The 20517-nt window shown below is 46.2% G+C and overlaps 1 protein-coding gene across 4 annotated transcripts in view; it reads right to left on the reverse strand.

Annotated features, from left to right (window-relative positions):
* dnah10 (dynein axonemal heavy chain 10) overlaps positions 1 to 20517 on the reverse strand; it is a 704002-nt gene that overhangs the window by 488581 nt on the left and 194904 nt on the right. For all 4 annotated transcript variants that reach the window (XM_072511049.1, XM_072511141.1, XM_072510964.1 and 1 more), the window contains exons 21-22: positions 12197 to 12355; positions 2926 to 3042 (exon numbers count right to left, since the gene is read on the reverse strand). In XM_072511049.1, the coding sequence (XP_072367150.1) occupies positions 2926 to 3042; positions 12197 to 12355 (276 nt within the window). The remainder of the gene's footprint in view (positions 1 to 2925; positions 3043 to 12196; positions 12356 to 20517) is intronic.

The following is a 20517-nucleotide window of genomic DNA, read 5'->3' on the forward strand; positions in this document are numbered from 1 at the left end:
GTGGCGGCAATGGACGCAGAGAAAGCATTTGATAGGGTGGAGTGGGAGTATTTATGGGAAGTGTTAAGGAGGTTTGGGTTTGGGAACGGATTTATTAGCTGGGTTAGACTTCTTTATGGGGCTCCAACGGCAAGCGTAGTTACAGGTCGACATAGATCGGAGTATTTCCGACTATATAGGGGAACAAGACAGGGATGCCCGCTGTCTCCATTGTTGTTCGCGTTGGCAATTGAACCTCTGGCCATGGCGTTGAGAGACTCCAGGAAATGGAGAGAGGTGATTAGAGGGGGAGAAGAACACCGAGTCTCGTTATACGCGGATGACCTATTGTTATACGTGTCGGACCCAGCGGGGGGGATGATAGAGGTTATGCGAATTTTGAGGGGGTTCGGGGATTTCTCGGGGTATAGGCTAAACATGGGGAAGAGTGAATTATTTGTGATACATCCAGGGGACCAGAGTAGAGCGATAGAAGGCTTGCCTCTAAGGAAAGTGGAAAGAAACTTCCGATACCTGGGGATTCAGATCGCTAGGAGCTGGGGAACCTTGCACAGACTTAATCTGACACGGTTGGTAGAACAAATGGAGGAGGACTTCAAGAGGTGGGACATGCAGCCTCTATCGCTGGCGGGCAGGGTGCAAGCAATTAAGATGATGGTCCTCCCGAGGTTCTTATTTGTATTTCAATGTCTCCCTATACTAATCACCAAGACCTTTTTTAATAAAATAGACAGGAGCATCACGAGCTTCGTGTGGGCAGGGAAAGTTCCGAGAGTAAGGAGGGGGTTCCTTCAGCGTAGTAGGGACAGAGGAGGATTGGCACTACCGAACTTGGGCGATTACTATTGGGCCGCCAATGTGGCAATGATACGTAAATGGATGATGGAGGGTGAGGGAGCGGCGTGGAAAAGACTGGAGAGAAAGTCCTGTAAAGGGACGAGTTTAGAGGCGCTGGTGACGGCGCCGCTACCGATCTCACCTAAAACGTTTACCACAAACCCGGTGGTGGCGGCAACATTGAATATCTGGGGACAGAGAGGGGTGCGGGGAGCCCTGGTGGGGTCCCCAATCAGGAACAACCATAGGTTCGCCCCAGCAAGAATGGATGGAGGATTTCAGAGCTGGTACCAGTTGGGAATTAGGAGGGTGGGAGATTTATTTATAGATGGGACTTTTGCGAGCTTGGGAGCATTGGAGGAAAAGTATAAGTTGCCCCGGGGAAATTTCTTCAGATATATGCAGGTGAGGGCGTTTACTAGACAACAGGTGAGGGAATTTCCGTTGCTCCCGACACAGGGGATACAGGACAGGGTGCTTTCAGGGGTGTGGGTCGGAGAGGGCAAGGTGTCAGAGATTTACCGAGAGATGAGGGAAGAGGGGGAGGAGTTGGTGGGCGAACTAAAAGGAAAGTGGGAAGAAGAACTAGGGGAGGAGATAGAGGAGGGTATGTGGGCTGATGCTCTAAGCAGGGTAAATTCCTCTTCCTCATGCGCCAGGCTTAGCCTGATTCAATTTAAGGTGCTACATAGAGCACACATAACGGGAGCAAGATTGAGCAGGTTCTTTGGAGTGGAGGACAAATGTGGGAGGTGTGGCGGGAGCCCGGCAAACCACGCACATATGTTTTGGGCGTGCCCGGCACTGGAAGGGTATTGGAAGGGAGTGACGGGAGTGATTTCGCGGGTGGTGAAGGCCCGGGTCAAACCAGGCTGGGGGTTAGCTCTATTTGGAGTTGCGGAAGAGCCGGGAGTGCAGGAGGCGAAAGAGGCCGACGTTGTGGCCTTTGCGTCCCTAGTAGCCCGGCGCAGGATCCTACTCATGTGGAAGGAGGCGAAACCCCCCGGACTGGAGGCCTGGGTAAATGATATGGCGGGGTTCATTAAACTGGAGCAGATAAAGTTTGCCCTGAGAGGATCGGCTCAAGGGTTCACCAGGCGGTGGCAGCCATTTCTCGACTACCTAGGGGAACGTTAGAGGGAAGACAGATGACCAGCAGCAGCAACCCAGGGGGAAGGGGGGGGGGGGTTAGTTTAGTTTAGGTCAAAGATAAAGGGGTTTTGTTACTTGTGTATTGTTAAAAATTTCTGTATTGTTATTGTTGCGTTTGCTTTGTAAGAGGGGAAAAATTGTTGTTTGGGAAAAAAATTTCAATAAAACATTTATTTTTTTAAAAAAGAGTTTTAAAATATGGGACAAATGCAGATTTTTAAATGCGATATTGCTCACATCAGGGTGCCCAAAATTAATGAAATAATCTCTGAAAATTTCGGCAAGCCCTGTAGCTGTACAAATACAACACTGTTCCTTTCTATTCCCAATTGTTTCAATAACTGATTCACAACAAGAAAATCATTCAGGAGTAAGGACATATGATGCACAAGTTCAGCAACAGCATCTTGAACTTGTATACTGCCTTCAATGTGCAATGAAAGGTCAAAAGACATCTGATAGGATTTCACACAGAGGCCAATAAAGAGATATTAGTATCGGTGAACACAAGCTGGGTCAAAGACACAGGCTTTGAATAGCATCATAAAAGAAGAGAGGAGAATATTAGAGAAGGGGTTTCCGAGGCTCACGCTGTGACACAATATTGGAGAGTAGAATTGGAAGAGTGTAGATGTCTTAGAGAATTGTAGTGCTGAAGGAAATTACAGAGCCAGAGAGCATTCAGGTTATAGAGGGACTTTTTAAAAAGTTGGGAATTTTATCGTGGAGGTGTGCCTAGACCAGGAGACAGTGTCGGTCAGCGAGCAGAAGTTAGGACTTGGTGTGTGGTCGGACACAGGCAGCTGAGCTTGGGATCAGTTCGAGGTCACAGAGGGTGGAAGATGGGAGGCCGGACAGGAGAGCATTAGAAATTCTGAAGTAACAAAAGGAAGGATAACAAAGTACAGGAAACAAATGAAAAGAAATATTTATTACCTTCGTGAATTTCTTCTTAACAGTGCCTAGTTTGCGGTCAATCCTGCGTGCCTCATCAAAGAGATTTTCCCAGATTATTTTAATATTCTGTTGCAACTCCTTCTCTTCTTCTGTTGTCTAATGTGAAAAGTATATACATATATTTGAAATATTAAAAAGATGCAGGGCAATGCCCCTTGAAGGATGGAGGACAGACAAAGCCCTGCACAGGTGGACACAGATGTAGGGCCTCTACCTGGACCAGCAGTAGCACGTGTTCCCACATATCAGAGTTTGTGCCAGAGGTCCCCACCGGCTCCTCCATAATGAGGATAATCACCACGTGCATCTGAGCCACTGTTAGGTCCCCAGATGAGAACCTAACCATTTGCAATTGGTTAAACTGTGAGGAAAGGTCACTGCACCACAGGAGTGATAATACTGACCAATAGGTAGCTTTAGGTTAAAACAAACTTTAATTTAATCACAGAATTAATCACATTAGCAACAAAGAAATAGCTTTACAGTTTGTCAGAGAGACCTGGCTCCATCCATTAACTAGATCATCTAGAATCATAGAATTTACAGAGCAGCAGGAGGCCATTCGGCCCATTGAGTCTACACTTGTCCCTGAAACAGGACCCTACCTAAGCCCACACCGTCACCCTGTCCCCATAGCCCAGTAACCCCACCTAACCTTTTGGACACTACAGGGCAATTTAGCATGACCAATCCACCTAACCCACATATCTTTGGACTGTGGGAGGAAACCGGAGCAGCCAGACGAAACCCACGCAGACACGGGGAGAACGTGCAGACTCCACACAGACAGTGACCCAAGCCGGGAATCGAACCTGGGACCCTGGCGCTGTGAAGCAACAGTGCTAACCACTGTGCTGCCGTGCCACTCCTTAAGTCTGAAACTAAAGCATAAAGCATTCTTTTTTCTCTTCTTACCAGGTGTTCCTTGACTTGTTTAGCCAGGACCAAACACAATGCCCCTCATAAATTACCTACTCCCCAGGGGTCCTTCAAACACATACAATATTCCATTAGCTAGCTATCTGTAAACAAACAAATGGTTCCCAAGATCTGTTAGCAATATTGCACCGATTACTGAGTGGGCCATTAGGGTTTGTTTCAAGTATAATGGTGTACTTTTTATCTTTTCAAACACTATGTAAGTACAAAGCCTAATATGTGAAATTATTTTATTCACAGTAGTACAGGAGAAGGGGGATGAAATACTGAAGTGGAGCAAGGGTTCTTGATTGGAGACAGTCAAACTTCTGGGCAGATGTGCATCCTTCATTGGCAGTAACAATGGATCTATTCCAGGCTGTGTATTCAATGGAAATATTCTTACAGGCAGCTCAAAGTGACTTCCAGAGAATGTCATCCTCCTGGTGTAGAGGGGCTCTACTGAATGGTCATGAGATCCTCGAGTGCTGCATTAGGGCGGCACGGTAGCACAGTTGCTTCACAGCTCCAGGGTCCCAGGTTCGATTCCGGGCTTGGGTCACTGTCAGTACGGAGTCTGCACATCCTCCCAGTGTGTGCGTGGGTTTCCTCCGGGTGCTCCGGTTTCCTCCCACAGTCCAAAGATGTGCAGGTTAGGTGGATTGGCCATGATAAATTGCCCTTAGTGTCCAAAAAAAAAGGTTAGGAGTGGTTACTGGCTAACAGGGATAGGGTGGAGGTGTGGGCTTGGGTTAAGTGCTCTTTCCAAGGGCTGGTGCAGACTCGATGGGCCGAATGGCTTCCTTCTGCACTGTAAATTATATGATTCTATGATTCGGTCTGGCAACCTCCTTGGGCAGCCAGGCACCTGACTATTCTGTATCTTCCATTTCCCCCTTCTCTTCTCCCAGCTCCTGATCTTCCGTATCCTCCAAAGAGCTATGTGTTCACCTCTCTCTGGAGGGCCATGTACTGAAAAGCGGCGCAATACACCACAATCAAAGATCCCAATACCAACCTCTGGGGAACACCACCACAAACCTTCCTCTAGCGTGAAAAATACTCATTGACAATAACTCTCTGCTTCCTATTATTTCGCCAATTTGGTATCCACTTTGCTACTCTCCCTTTTATTCCATGAGCCATTACATTTCTGACATGTCTGTTGTGTGGCAGAACAAATGCCCTCTGAAACGGCACGTACACCACGTCAACAGCATTATCGTCAATACCGTGGGCGGAACGGTAGCACAGTGGTTAGCACTGTTGCTTCACAGTGCCAGGTTCCCAGTTTCGATTCCCGGCTTGGCTCATTGTCTGTGCGGAGTCTGCACGTTCTCCCCGTGTCTGCGTGGGTTTCCTCCGGGTGCTCCGGTTTCCTCCCACAAGTCCCAAAAGACGTGCTGTTAGGTGAATTGGACATTCTGAATTCTCCCTCTGTGTACCCGAGCAGGCGCCGGAATGTGGCGACTAGGGGCTTTTCACAGTAGCTTCATTGTAGTGTTAATTATCCTTTCTGGGACTCTCTCAAAGAAATGCAGCAAGTTACTTAAACAGTATTTCCCCTTTAGTAATCAATGCACACTTTTCCATGTGCCTGATAATTATATCCTGAATAATTGTTTCTCGAGGTTTTCCCACTACTGATGTTAAACTGACTGGCCTGTAACTGCTGAGGCTATCCGTGCAACATTTGTTGAAGAAGGGTGTAACATTTGCAACTCTCCAGTCCTCTGCTACCTCCCTTGAGTCTTGAGGAGACAGGAAGATTATGGCCAGCACTCCTGCAATTTTCATCCCCACTTCCTTGGCTGCATCTCATCCGGAGATAGAAAAGGTGTAAAAAAGGCAGTATTACAATAATCATGGGGGACTTCAATATGCAGGTGGACTGGGAAAATCAGGTTGGTCGTGGATCCCAAGAAAAGGAATTTGTGGAATGTCTAAGAGACGGTTTTTTGGAGCAGCTTGTGACAGAGCCCACTCGGGAACAGGCAATTCTGGATTTGGTGATGTGTAATGAGGCAGACTTGATTAGGGAGCTTAAGGTGAAGGACCCCTAAGGGAGCAGTGACCACAATATGATGGAATTTGCCCTGCAGTTTGAGAGGGAGAAGCTGCAATCAGATGAAACAGTATTATAATTAAATAAGGGTAACTACAAAGACATGAGGGAGGAGCTGGCCAGAGTTGATTGGAGAAGGAGCCCAGCAGGGAAGACAGTGGAACAGCAATGGCAGGAGTTTTTTTGGGTTATTCGGGAAGCACAACAGAAATTCATCCCAAGGAGGAGGAAACATGCTAAGGGGAGGACAAGGCATCCATGGCTGACAAGGGATGCCAAGGACAGCATAAAAGCTAAAGAAAAAGCATACAATGTGGCGAGGATTAGTGAGAAGCCAGAGGATTGGGAAGCCTTTAAAAGTGCGCAGAGGATAATTTTAAAAGTACGAAGTCTTACAACACCAGGTTAAAGTCCAACAGGTTTGTTTCGATGTCACTAGCTTTCGGGGCGCTGCTCCTTCCTCAGGTGAATGAAGAGGTCTGTTCCAGAAACACATATATAGACAAATTCAAAGATGCCAAACAATGCTAGGAATGCGAGCATTAGCAGGTGATTAAATCTTTACAGATCCAGAGATGCGGTAACCCCAGGTTAAAGAGGTGTGAATTGTCTCAAGCCAGGACAGTTGGTAGGATTTCGCAGGCCAGATGGTGGGGGATGAATGTAATGTGACATGAATCCCAGGTCCCGGTTGAGGCCGCACTCATGTGTGCGGAACTTGGCTATAAGTTTCTGCTCGGCGATTCTGCGTTGTCGCGGGTCCTGAAGGCCGCCTTGGAGAACGCCATCTCCACATCATAATTAAAAAAGCAATAAGAGGGGAGAAGATGAAGTATGAGTGCAAGCTAGCTAGTAATATAAAGGAAGATAGAAAGAGTTTTTTCAATATATAAAAGGTGAGAGAGAGGCAAAAATAGACATTGGACCACTGGAAATTGTGGCTGGAGAAGTAATAATTGGAAACAAAGAAATGGCAGATGAACTGAATAGTTACTTTGCATCAGTCTTCACGGTGGAAGACACCAGTGGGATGCCAGAGCTCCAGGAGAACCAGGGGGCAGAGGTGAGTGCAGTGACCATTACTAAGGAGTAGGTTCTGGGGAAACTGAAAGGTCTGAAGGTGGATAAGTCGCCTGGACCGGATGGACTACACCCCAGGGTTCTAAAAGAGATAGCTGAGGAGATCGTGGAGGCATTGGTAATGATATTTCAGGAATCACTGGAGGCAGGAAGGGCCCCAGAGGACTAGAAAGTGGCTAACGTAACACCCCTGTTTAAGAAGGGAGAGAGGAAATTATAGGCCGGTTAGCCCGACTTCGGTCATTGGTAAGATTTTAGAGTCATTATTAAAGATGAGATCGCAGAGTACTTGGAAGTGCATGGTAAAATATAACTGAGTCAGAAAGGCTTTGTCAAAGGGAGGTCTGACAAATCTGTTAGAGTTCTTTGAGGAGGTAACAAGGAAGTTAGACAAAGGAGAACCAGTGGACGTGATTTATTTAGATTTCCAGAAGTCCTTTGACAAGGTGCTGCATAGGAAACTGTTAAATTAGTTAAGAGCCCATGGTGTTAAGGGTAAGATCCTGGCATGGATAGAGGATTGGCTGACTGGCAGAAGGCAGAGAGTGGGGATAAAGAGGTGTTTTCAGGATGGCAGCCGGTGACTAGTGGTGTGCCTCAGGGGTCGGTGCTGGGACCACAACATTTTACAATGTACATTAACGATCTGGAAGAAGGAACTGAAGGCACTGTTGCTGTTTGAAGAGGATACAAAAATCTGTAGAGGGACAGGTAGTATTGAGGAAGCAGGTGGGCTGCAGAAGGACTTGGACAGGCTAGGAGAGTGGGCAAAGAAGTGGCAGATGGAATACAATGTGGAAATGTGTGAGGTTATGCACTTTGGAAGGAGGAATTTAGGCATAGACTATTTTCTAAATGGGGAAATGCTTAGGAAATCAGAAGCACAAAGGGACTTGGGAGTCCTTGTTCACGATTCTCAGTTGGTTGCAGGTTCAGTTGGCAGTTAGGAAGGCAAATGCAATGTTAGCATTCATGTCGAGAGGGCTGGAATACAAGACCAGGGATGTACTTCTGAGGCTGTATAAGGCTCTGGTCAGACCCCATTTGGAGTATTGTGAGCAGTTTTGGGCCCCGTATCTAAGGAAGGATGTGCTGGCCTTGGAAAGAGTCCAGAGGTTCACAAGAATGATCCCTGGAATGAAGAGCTTGTCGTATGAGGAACGGTTGTGGACTCTGGGTCTGTACTCATTGGAGTTTAAAAGGATGAGGGGAGATCTTATTCAAACTTACAGGATACAGCGAGGCCTGGATAGAGTGGACGTGGAGAGGATGTTTCCACTTGGGAGGAAAAACTAGAACCAGAGGCACCATCTCAGACTAAAGGGACGATCCTTTAAGACAGAGATGAGGAGAAATTTCTTCAGCAAGAAGGTGGTGAATCTGTGGAATTCTTTGCCGGAGAAGACTGTGGAGGCCAAATCACTGAGTGTCTTACAACCACCAGGAACACAGATTACAATCACCGGGAACACAGATTACAACCACCAGGAACACAGATTACAACCACCTGGAACACAGATTACAACCATCGGGAACACAGATTACAACCACCGGGAACACAGATTACAACCATCAGGAACACAGATTACAACCATCAGGAACACAGATTACAACCACCGGGAACACAGATTACAACCATCAGGAACACAGATTACAACCACCGGGAATACAGATTACAACCATCAGGAACACAGATTACAACCACCGGGAACACAGATTACAACCATCAGGAACAAAGATTACAACCATCAGGAACACAAATTACAACCATCAGGAACACAGATTACAACCACCGGGAACACAGATTACAACCATCAGGAACACAGATTACAACCACCGGGAACACAGATTACAACCATCAGGAACAAAGATTACAACCATCAGGAACACAAATTACAACCATCAGGAACACAGATTACAACCACCGGGAACACAGATTACAACCACCAGGAACACAGATTACAACCACCGGAAACACAGATTACAACCATCAGGAACACAGATTACAACCATCAGGAACACAGATTACAACCATCAGGAACACGGTAGCCCAAGTGGATAGCACTGTGGCTTCACAGCGCCAGGGTCCCAGGTTCGATTCCGGCTTGGGTCACTGTCTGTGCGGAGTCTGCACGTTCTCCCCGTGTCTGCGTGGGTTTCCGCCGGGTGCTCCGGTTTCCTCCCACAGTCCAAAGACGTGCAGGTTAGGTGGATTGGCCATGATAAATTGCACTTAGTGACCAAAAAGGTTAGGAGGGGTTATTGGGTATGGGCACAGGGTGAAAGTGAGGCCTTAAGTGGGTCGGTGCAGACTCGATGGGTCGAATGGCCTCCAAAGGATAAAGGAGTAAAGTTATGCGTGGAGTCAGAGAAAATGGGTGAGATTCTTAACGAGTGCTTTGCATCGGCATTCACCGAGGAGAGGGACATGACAATGTTGAGGTTAGGGATAGATGTTTGATTACTCTAGGTCAAGTCGGCTTAAGGAGGGAGGATGTGTTGGGTATTCCAAAAGGCATAAAGGTGGACAAGTCTCCAGGTCCGGATGGGATCTATCCCAGGTTTGTGAGGGAAGTGAGAGAGAAAATAGCTGGGGCCTTAACAGATATCTTGCAGCATCCTTGAACACGGGTGAGGTACCGGAAGACTGGAGAATTGCTAATGTTGTCCCCTTGTTTAAGAAGGGTAGCAGGGATAATCCAGGTAATTATAGACCGGTGAGCCTGACGTGAGTGGTAGGGAAGCTGCTGGAGAAGATACTGAGGGATAGGATCTATTCCCATTTGGAAGAAAATGAACTTATCAGTGATAGGAGCATGGTTTTGTGCAGGGAAGGTCATGTCTTCCCAACTTAATAGAATTCTTTGAGGAAGTAACAAAGTTGATTGATGAGGGAAGGGCTGTAGATGTCATATACATGGACTTCAGTAAGGCATTTGATAAGGTTCCCCATGATAGCCTGATGGAGAAAGCGAAGTCTCATGGGGTCCAGGGTGGACTAGCTAGATGAATAAAGAACTGGCTGGGCAACAGGAGACAGAGAGTAGTAGTGGAAGGGAGTTTCTCAAAATGGAGAACTGGTGTTCCACAGGGGTCTGTGCTGGGACCATTGTTTGTGATATACATAAATGATCAGGAGGATGGTATAGGTGGTCTGATTAGCAAGTTTGTAGACGACACTAAGGTTGGTGGAGTAGCAGATAGTGAAGGGGACTGTCAGAGAATACAGCAGAATATAGATAGATTGGAGAGTTGGGCGGGGAAATGGCAGATGGAGTTCAATCCAGGCAAATGCGAGGTGATGCATTTTGGAAGATCCAATTCAAGAGCGAACTATACGGTAAATGAAAAAGCCCTGGGGAAAACTGATGTACAGGGAGATCTGGGTGTTCAGGTCCATTGTACCCTGAAGGTGGCTGCGCAGGTCGATGGAGTGGTCAAGAAGGCATACGGCATGCTTTCCTTCATCAGAAGTGGCATTGAGTACAAGAGTTGGCAGGTCATGTTACAGTTGTATAAGACTTTTGTTCGGCCACATTTGGAATACTGCGTACAGTTCTGGTCGCCACATTACCAAAAAGATGTGGATGCTTTGGAGAAGGTGCAGCGGAGGTTCACCAGGATGTTGCCTGGTATGGAGGGTGCTAGCTATGAAGAGAGGTTGAGTAGATTAGGATTAATTTCAGTAGAAAGACGGAGGTTGAGGGGGGACCTCATTGAGGTCTACAAAATCATGAGAGGTATAGACAGGGTGGATAGCAAGAAGCTTTTTCCCCAGAGTGGGGGACTCAATTACTAGGAGTCACGAGTTCAAGGTGAGAGGGGGAAAGTTTAAGGGAGATGTGCGTGGAAAGTTCTTTACGCAGAGGGTGGTGTGTGCCTGGAATGCATTGCCAGTGGAGGTGGTAGAGGCGGGCATGATAGCGTCATTTAAGATGTATCTAGACAGATACATGAATGGGCAGGGAGCAGAGGGATGCAGATCCTTAGAAAATAGGCGACAGGTTTAGATAAAGGATCTGGATCGGCACAGGGTGGGAGGGCCGAAGGGCCTGTTCCTGTGCTGTAATTTTTCTTTGTTCTTTGTTTGTTCTTCTGCACTGTGTGTTCTGTGGAACAGATTACAACCATCAGGAACACAGATTACAACCATCAGGCGTTGCCCTGTTGACCCTGCAAAGCCCTCCTTAATAACATTCGGGGACTTGTGCCAAAGTTGGGAGAGCTGTCTCACAGACTAGTTAAGCAACAGTCGACATAGTCATACTCACAGAATCAAACCTTACAGATAACGTTTAAGACATCACCATCTCCATTCCTGGGTATGCCGTATTCCACTGGCAACAAAGAGTATCACAACCAGGTACACATAGTATACTTCAGATTCAATTCATGGCCAAGGATTGGCCTGGCGTACAGTCCCGTCAATGATTCACATTCTTTTGGAATGGAACTCCTTCCATTTGTGTATCTCCAGATTTGGATACACAAGCCCTTCCCAAAAAATCAATGTACTTCATGAATCTCTCGGTCTTACTCAATTGAAATCAATGCTTTGAGCTTCCTTGATCCTTTGCTGCTAATGGTCAGACATCATGCAGCTGGTGACATCAAAGGTTTAAACGGTTGTCGGTGCATTGTTTTACTTTGCTTCCTAATGTTCAATGCACCATCGCACTGTGGCAAACATTGCAAATACAGCACCATCGCAGAAGGTTATACCAGAGTTCTACACTGAGAAGATTCTTTCACAGTAAGAAGTCTTACAACACCAGGTTAAAATCCAACAGGTTTGTTTCGAATCACTAGCTCTCGGAGCACTGCTCCTTCCTCAGGTGGATCAAATGGGATTCACCAAAGGAAGGAGCAGTGCTCTGAAATCTAGTGATTTGAAACAAACCTGTTAGGCTTTAACCTAGTGTTGTAAGACGTCTCACTCTGCTCACCCGAGTCCAACGCCGGCATCTCCACATCAAGATTCTTTCAGGGATCCCTGCATTTAGATATTTTCTATAATCAGCAATGCCAATACCTGTAGGTCATTGGGGATTTTAGAAACATGTGTTTAAAATAGTCCCGATTTGGTTAAATTTACTTCAAGATTCATTAATATGGATAGCAATGGATAAATGATGAAGAAAATTAACTCAGTTTTTACAAAAGAGCAGAGGTGAATGATGAACTCACCTGGATATCATACATTGCAAGGGTCCGATATCGTTCCTGGGTATCTTTTAACCGCAGCTCTACAGCTAAGGACATGAATCGAATTTTGGCGATTGTACTCAGCACATACTTCAGATCCTCCAGTGAGTCTGGAGCTCTCTTTAAGGCAACTGAGAGTTCCTGTAAACGGTAAAAGAAAATTGTTCAAAACTTACAAATACTGGCTTCCGGACAACACTGCCAGCCAGACGGCAACAGGCTGTAATTAGAGAAACCAAAGAAGGAAGCTTTGTGGCTGTACAATAAATGAAAACGAGCAGCAATGTATCTAATTTTGAAAATGCCAATAAAAAGATTTTTTAAAAAACACTACAATGAAGTTACTGTGAAAGGCCCCTAGTTGCCACATTCCGGCACCTGCTCAGGTACACAGAGGGAGAATTCAGATTGTCCAATTCACCGAACAGCACATCCTTCGGGACTTGTGGGAGGAAACCGGAGCACCCGGAGGAAACCCACGCAGATGCGGGGAGAATGTGCAGACTCCGCACAGACAGTGACCCAAGCCGGGAATCGAACCTGGGACCCTGGCGCTGTGAAGCAACAGTGCTAACCACTGTGCTACCGTGCTGCCCAAATATCGAGGGTTTCTCAAGATACAATTGACCTGTTGCTTCCTCAAAGTGGTAATATCCGGGGAATTGAGGAGACCGAATGTTTAGGGGAATGGATAGGAGATTCTGCGGTCGTGAACGAGACTCCCGGAAGGTATTGTTGCCTCCCACGTGCCAGGGCCAGGGAAGTCTCGGATCGAGTCTACAGGATTCTTGAGGGAGAGGGTGAGCAACCAGAAGTCGTGGTGCACATAGGCACCAACGACACAGCTAAGAAAAGGAATGAGGATCTAAAAAGTGATCTTCGGGAGTTAGGTTCGAAGCTAAAGAGCAGGACAAGCAGAATAATGATCTCAGGATTGCTACCGGTGCCACGTGCAAGTGAGACAAGGAACAGAGGGTGAGTGCAGCTGAACACATGGCTACAGGGCTGGTGCAGGAGGGAAGGCTTCAGATATGTGGGTCATTGGGATGTCTTCTGGGGAAGGTGGGACCTGTACATGAAGGACTGATTGCACCTAAACTGGAGGGGCACCAATATCCTGGGCAGGAGGTTTGTTGGAGCACTTTGGGAGGGTTTAAACTAGTTTTGCAGGGGGATGGGAACCAGAGCTAAGGATCAGAGGATAGGGTAGCTGTTGAACAGGCATAAATAGTATGCAGCAAGTCTGTGAGGAAAGATAGACAGTTGATAGGGCAAAGATGCACTCAGTGGAATGGGTTAGAACGTAAGAACATAAGAACTAGGAGCAGGAGTAGGCCATCTGGCCCCTCGAGCCTGCTCCACCATTCAATGCGATCATGGCTGATCTTTTGTGGACTCAGCTCCACTTTCCGGCCCGAATACCATAACCCTTAATCCCTTTATTGTTCAAAAAACTATCTATCTTTATCTTAAAAACATTTAATGAGGGAGCCTCAACTGCTTCACTGGGCAAGGAATTCCATAGATTCACAACCCTTTGGGTGAAGAAGTTCCTCCTAAACTCGGTCCTCAATCTACTACCCCTTATTTTGAGGCTATGCCCCCTAGTTCTGCTTTCACCCGTCAGTGGAAACAACCTGCCCGCATCTATCCTATCTATTCCCTTCATAATCTTATATGTTTCTATAAGATCCCCCCTCATCCTTCTAAATTCCAACAAGTATAGTCCCAGTCTACTCAACCTCTCCTCGTAATCCAACCCCTTCAGCTCTGGGATTAACCTAGTGAATCTCCTCTGCACACCCTCCAGTGCCAGTACGTCCTTTCTCAAGACCAAAATTGAACACAATACTCCAGGTGTGGCCTCACTAACACCTTATACAATTGCAGCAGAACCTCCCTAGTCTTAAACTCCATCCCTCTAGCAATGAAGGACACAATTCCATTTGTCTTCTTAATCACCTGTTGCACCTGTAAACCAACTTTATGCGACTCATGCACTAGCACACCCAGGTCTCTCTGCACAGCAGCATGTTTTAATATTTTATTTAAATAATAATCTCTTTTGCTGTTATTCCTACCAAAATGGATAACCTCACATTTGTCAACATTGTATCCCATCTGCCAGACCCTAGCCCATTCACTTAGCCTATCCAAATCCCTCTGCAGACTTCCAGTATCCTCTGCACTTTTTGCTTTACCACTCATCTTAGTGTCGTCTGCAAACTTGGACACATTGCCCTTGGTCCCCAACTCCAAATCATCTATGTAAATTGTGAACAATTGTGGGCCCAACACTGATCCCTGAGGGACACCACTAGCTACTGATTGCCAACCAGAGAAACACCCATTAATCCCCACTCTTTGCTTTCTATTAATTAACCAATCCTCTATCCATGCTACTACTTTCCCCTTAATGCCATGCATCTTTATCTTATGCAGCAACCTTTTGTGTGGCACCTTGGCAAAGGCTTTCTGGAAATCCAGATATACCACATCCATTGGCTCCCCGTTATCTACCGCACTGGTAATGTCCTCAAAAAATTCCACTAAATTAGTTAGGCACGACCTGCCCTTTATGAACCCATGCTGCATCTGCCCAATGGGACAATTTCCATCCAGATGCCTCGCTATTTCTTCCTTGATGATCGATTCCAGCATCTTCCCTACTACCGAAGTTAAGCTCACTGACCTATAATTATCCGCTTTCTGCCTACCTCCTTTTTTTAACAGTGGTGTCACGTTTGCTAATTTCCAATCCGCCAGGACCACCCCAGAGTCTAGTGAATTTTGGTAAATTATCACTAGTGCATTTGCAATTTCCCTAGCCATCTCTTTTAGCACTCTGGGATGCATTCCATCAGGGCCAGGAGACTTGTCTACCTTTAGCCCCATTAGCTTGCCCATCACTACCTCCTTAGTGATAACAATCCTCTCAAGGTCCTCACCTGTCATAGCCCCATTTCCATCAGTCACTGGCATGTTATTTGTGTCTTCCACTGTGAAGACCGACCCAAAAAACCTGTTCAGTTCCTCAGCCATTTCCTCATCTCCCATTATTAAATCTCCCTTCTCATCCTCTAAAGGACCAATATTTACCTTAGCCACTCTTTTTTGTTTTATATATTTGTAGAAACTTTTACCATCTGTTTTTATATTCTGAGCAAGTTTACTCTCATAATCTATCTTACTCTTCTTTATAGCTTTTTTAGTAGCTTTCTGTTGCCCCATAAAGATTTCCAGTCCTCTAGTCTCCCACTGATCTTTGCTACTTTGTATGTTTTTTCCTTCAATTTGATACTCTCCCTTATTTCCTTAGATATCCACAGTCGATTTTCCCTCCTTCTACCGTCCTTCCTTTTTGTTGGTATAAATCTTTGCTGAGCACTGTGAAAAATCGCTTGGAAGGTTCTCCACTGTTTCACCATAAAGTCTTTGCTCCCAGTCTACCTTAGCTAGTTCTTCTCTCAACCCATTGTCATCTCCTTTGTTTAGCACAAAACACTAGTGTTTGATTTTACCTTCTCACCCTCCATCTGTATTTTAAATTCCACCATATTGTGATCGCTCCTTCCGAGAGGATCCCTAACTATGAGATCCTGAATCAATCCTGTCTCATTACACAGGACCAGATCTAGGACCGCTTGTTCCCTCGTAGGTTCCATTACATACTGTTCTAGGAAACTATCGCGGATACATTCTATAAACTCCTCCTCAAGGCTGCCTTGACCGACCCCGTTAAACCAATCGACATGTAGATTAAAATCCCCCATGATAACTGCTGTACCATTTCTACATGCATCTGTTATTTTTGTTTATTGCCTGCCCTACCATAATGTTACTATTTGGTGGCCTATAGACTACTCCTATCAGTGACTTTTTCGCCTTACTATTCCTGATTTCCACCCAAATGGATTCAACCTTATCCTCCATAGCACCGATGTCATCCCTTACTGTTGCCCGGATGTCATCCTTAAATAACAGAGCTACACCACCTCCCTTACCATCCACTCTGTCCTTCCGAATAGTTTGATACCCTCGGATATTTAACTCCCAGTCGTGACCATCTTTTAACCATGTTTCAGTAATGGCCACTAAATCATAGTCATTCACGATGATTTGCGCCATCAACTCATTTACCTTATTCCGAATACTACGAGCATTCAGGTAAAGTACACTTATGTTGGTTTTTTTACCTCTGTTCTGAATCTTAACACCTCGATCAGTAACCTCTCCTAAGTTAAAGTGGGTTAAAGTGTGTCTGTTTCAAATCAAGGAGTGTCAGGAATAAGGGAGATGAACTTAGAGCATGGATCAGTACTTGGAACTACGATGTTGTGGCCATTACGGAGACATGGATTTCACAGGGCCAAGAATGGTTGTTAGATGTTCTGGGGTTTAGATGTTTTCAGATGAATAGGGAGGGAGGTATAAGAGGAGGGGGTGAGTGGCACTGTTAATTAGGGAGTGCACCACAGCTGCAGAAAAGGAGGTAGTTGAGGAGAGTTTGTCTACTGAGTCAGTATGGGTGGAAGTCAGAAACAAGAACGGAGCAGTCACTTTATTGGGAGTTTACGATGGACCCCCCCAATAGCAGCAGAGAGATAGAGGAACAGATTGGGCGGCAGATCTTGGAAAAGTGCAGAAGTAACAGAGTTGTTGTCATGGGTGACTTCAACTTCCTTAATATTGACTGGAACCTCCTTAGTGCAAATGGTTTGGATGGAGCAGATTTTGTCAGGTGTGTACAGGAAGGATTCCTGACTCAATATGTAGATAGGCCGACTAGGGGGGAGGCCATATTGGACTTGGTGCTCGACAACGAACCAGGCCAGGTGTCAGATGTCTCGGTGGGAGAGCATTTCGGTGACAGTGACCACAACTCCTTGGCCTTTACCATAGTCATGGAGAGGGATAGGAACAGGCAGTATGGGAAGGTATTTAATTAGGGGAGGGGAAATTATACTGCTATTAGACAGGAGCTGAGGAGCATAAAGTGGGAACAATTGTTCTTGGGGAAATGCACAACAGTAATGTGGGGGTTGTTTAAGGAGCACTTGCTGCGAGTGCTGGATAGTTTTGTCCACTGAGACGAGGAAGGAATGGTAAGGTGAAGGAGCTTTGGATGACAAGAGAAGTGGAGCTTCTAGTCAAGAGGAAGAAGGAAGCTTACGTAAGGTTGAGGAAGCAAGGATCTGACTCGGCTCTAGAGGGTTATGAGGTAGCCAGGAAGGAACACAAAAATGGACTGAGGAGAGCTAGAAGGGGGCATGAAAAAGCCCTGGCGGGAAGGATTAGGGAAAACCCCAAGGCGTTCTACACTTATGTGAGAAATAAGAGGATGATCAGAGTGAGAGTAGGGCCGATCAGGGATAGTGGAGGGAACTTTTGCCTAGAGTCTGAGGAGATGGGGGAGGCCCTAAATGAATATTTTGCTTCAGCATTCACTAGAGAGAGGGACCTTGTTGCTCATGAGAACAGTGTGAACCAGTTTAGTAGACTCCAACAGGTTGATATTAGGAAGGAGGATATGCTGGAAATGTTGAAAAGCATCAGGATACAGGAAGTGAGGAAGGAGATTGCTGCGCCGTTGACGATGATCTTTGCGTTCTCACTCTCCAGTGGAGTTGTACCGGATGATTGGAGGGAGCAAATGTTGTTCTCCTGTTCAAGAAAGGGAATAGGGAAATCCCTGGGAATTACAGACCCATCAGTCTTACGTCTGTGGTGAGCAAAATATTGGAAAGGATTGAGAGATAGGATTTATGATTATTTCGAAAAACATAGTTTGATTAAAGATAGTCAGCATGGCTTTGTGAGGAGCAGGTCATGCCTCACAAGCCTCATTGAATTCTTTGAGGATGTGACGAGGCACATTGATGAAGGGCAGTGGATGTGGTGTATATGGATTTCAGTAAGGCATTTGATAGAGTAGGAATGACAGGATAGCGAGGATGAATACGTGGCTTGAGAGATGGTGCAAGAGGGAGGGTTTCAAATTCCTGGGACATTGGGACCGGTTCTGGGGGAGGTGGGACCTGTACAAATCGGACGGTCTGCATCTGGGTGGGACCGGAACCAATGTTCTCGGGGGGGTGTTTGCTAGTGCAGTTGGGGAGGGTTTAAACTAATGTGCCAGGGGGATGGGAACCGATGTAGGAAGTCAGTGGGGACAGAAACAAAAGGCAGGAAGGGAGAGTGTGTAAAGCATGACCAGAGAAAGCAGGGCAGAGAGCAAGGAAGGTCTACATTAAACTGCATTTATTTCAATGCAAGGGGCCTGACGGGCAAAGCGGATGAACTCAGGGCATGGACGGGCACATGGGACTGGGATATTATAGCTATGACTGAAACATGGCTAAGGGAGGGGCAGGACTGGCAGCTCAATGTTCCGGGGTACAGATGCTATAGAAAGGATAGAACAGGAGGTAAGAGAGGAGGGGGAGTGGCGTTTTTGATTAGGGAGAACATCACGGCAGTACTTAGAGGGGATATATCCGAGGGTTCGCCCACTGAGTCTATATGGGTGGAACTGAAAAATAAGAAGGGAGAGATCACCTTGGTAGGACTGTACTACAGGCCCCCAAATAGTCAGCGGGAAATTGAGGAGCAAATATGTAAGGAGATTACAGATAGCTGCAAAAATAATAGGGTGGTAGTAGTAGGGGACTTTAACTTTCCCAACATTGACTGGGACAGCCATAGCATTAGGGGCTTGGATGGAGGGAAATTTGTTGAGTGTATTCAGGAGGAATTTCTCATTCAGTATGTGGATGGACCGACTAGAGAGGGGGCAAAACTTGACCTCGTCTTGGGAAATAAGGAAGGGCAAGTGATAGAAGTGCTAGTGAGGGATCACTTTGGGACAAGTGACCATAATTCCATTAGTTTTAAGATAGCTATGGAGAATGATAGGTCTGGCCCAAGAGTTAAAATTCTTAATTGGGGCAAGGCCAATTTTGATGGTATCAGACAGGAACTTGCAGAGGTAGATTGGGGGAGACTATTGGCAGACAAAGGGACGGCTGGTAAATGGGAGGCTTTTAAAAATGTGTTAACCAGGGTGCAGGGTAAGCACATTCCCTTTAGAGTGAAGGGCAAGGCTGGGAAGTAGGGAACCCTGGATGACTCGAGATATTGAGACTCTGGTCAAAAAGAAGAAGGAGGCATATGACGTACATAAGCAACTGGGATCAAGTGGATCCCTTGAAGAGTATAGAGATTGTCGAAATAGAGTTAAGAGGGAAATCAGGAGGGCAAAAAGGGGACATGAAATTGCTTTGGCAAATAATGCAAGGGAGAATCCAAAGAGATTCTACAGATACATAAAGGGGAAAAGAGTAACTAGGGACAGAGTAGGGCCTCTTAAGGATCAACAAGGGCATCTATGTGCAGAGCCACAAGAGTTGGGTGAGATCCTGAATGAATATTTCTCATCGGTATTCACGGTGGAGAAAGGCATGGATGTTAGGAAACTAAGGGAAATAAATAGTGATGTCTTGAGAAGTGTGCATATTACAGAGGAGGAGGTGCTGGAAGTCTTAAAGCGCATCAAGGTAGATAAATCCCCGGGGCCTGATGAAATGTATCCCAGGATGTTGTGGGAGGCTAGGGAGGAAATTGCGGGTCCCCTAACCGAGATATTTGAATCATCGGCAGCCACAGGTGAGGTGCCTGAAGATTGGAGAGTGGCGAATGTTGTGCCCTTGTTTAAGAAGGGCAGCAGGGAAAAGCCTGGGAACTACAGACCGGTGAGCCTAACGTCTGTAGTAGGTAAGTTGCTAGAAGGTATTCTGAGAGACAGGATCTACAAGCATTTAGAGAGGCAAGGACTGATTCGGGGCAGTCAGCATGGCTTTGTGCGTGGAAAATCATGTCTCACAAATTTGATTGAGTTTTTTGAGGGAGTGACCAAGAAGGTAGATGAGGGTAGTGCAGTAGACATTGTCTACATGGACTTTAGCAAAGCCTTTGACAAGGTACCGCATGGTAGGTTGTTGCAGAAGGTTAAAGCTCACGGGATCCAGGGTGAGGTTGCCAATTGGATTCAAAATTGGCTGGACGACAGAAGGCAGAGGGTGGTTGTAGAGGGTTGTTTTTCAAACTGGAGGCCTGTGACCAGTGGTGTGCCTCAGGGATCGGTGCTGGGTCCACTGTTATTTGTGATTTATATTAATGATTTGGATGAGAATTTAGGAGGCATGGTTAGTAAGTTTGCAGATGACACCAAGATTGGTGGCACAGTGGATAGTGAAGAAGGTTATCTAGGATTGCAACGGGATCTTGATCAATTAGGCCAGTGG

Source organism: Scyliorhinus torazame, chromosome 1 (genome assembly GCF_047496885.1).
Source record: "Scyliorhinus torazame isolate Kashiwa2021f chromosome 1, sScyTor2.1, whole genome shotgun sequence".
Classification (NCBI taxonomy): Eukaryota; Metazoa; Chordata; class Chondrichthyes; order Carcharhiniformes; family Scyliorhinidae; genus Scyliorhinus; species Scyliorhinus torazame.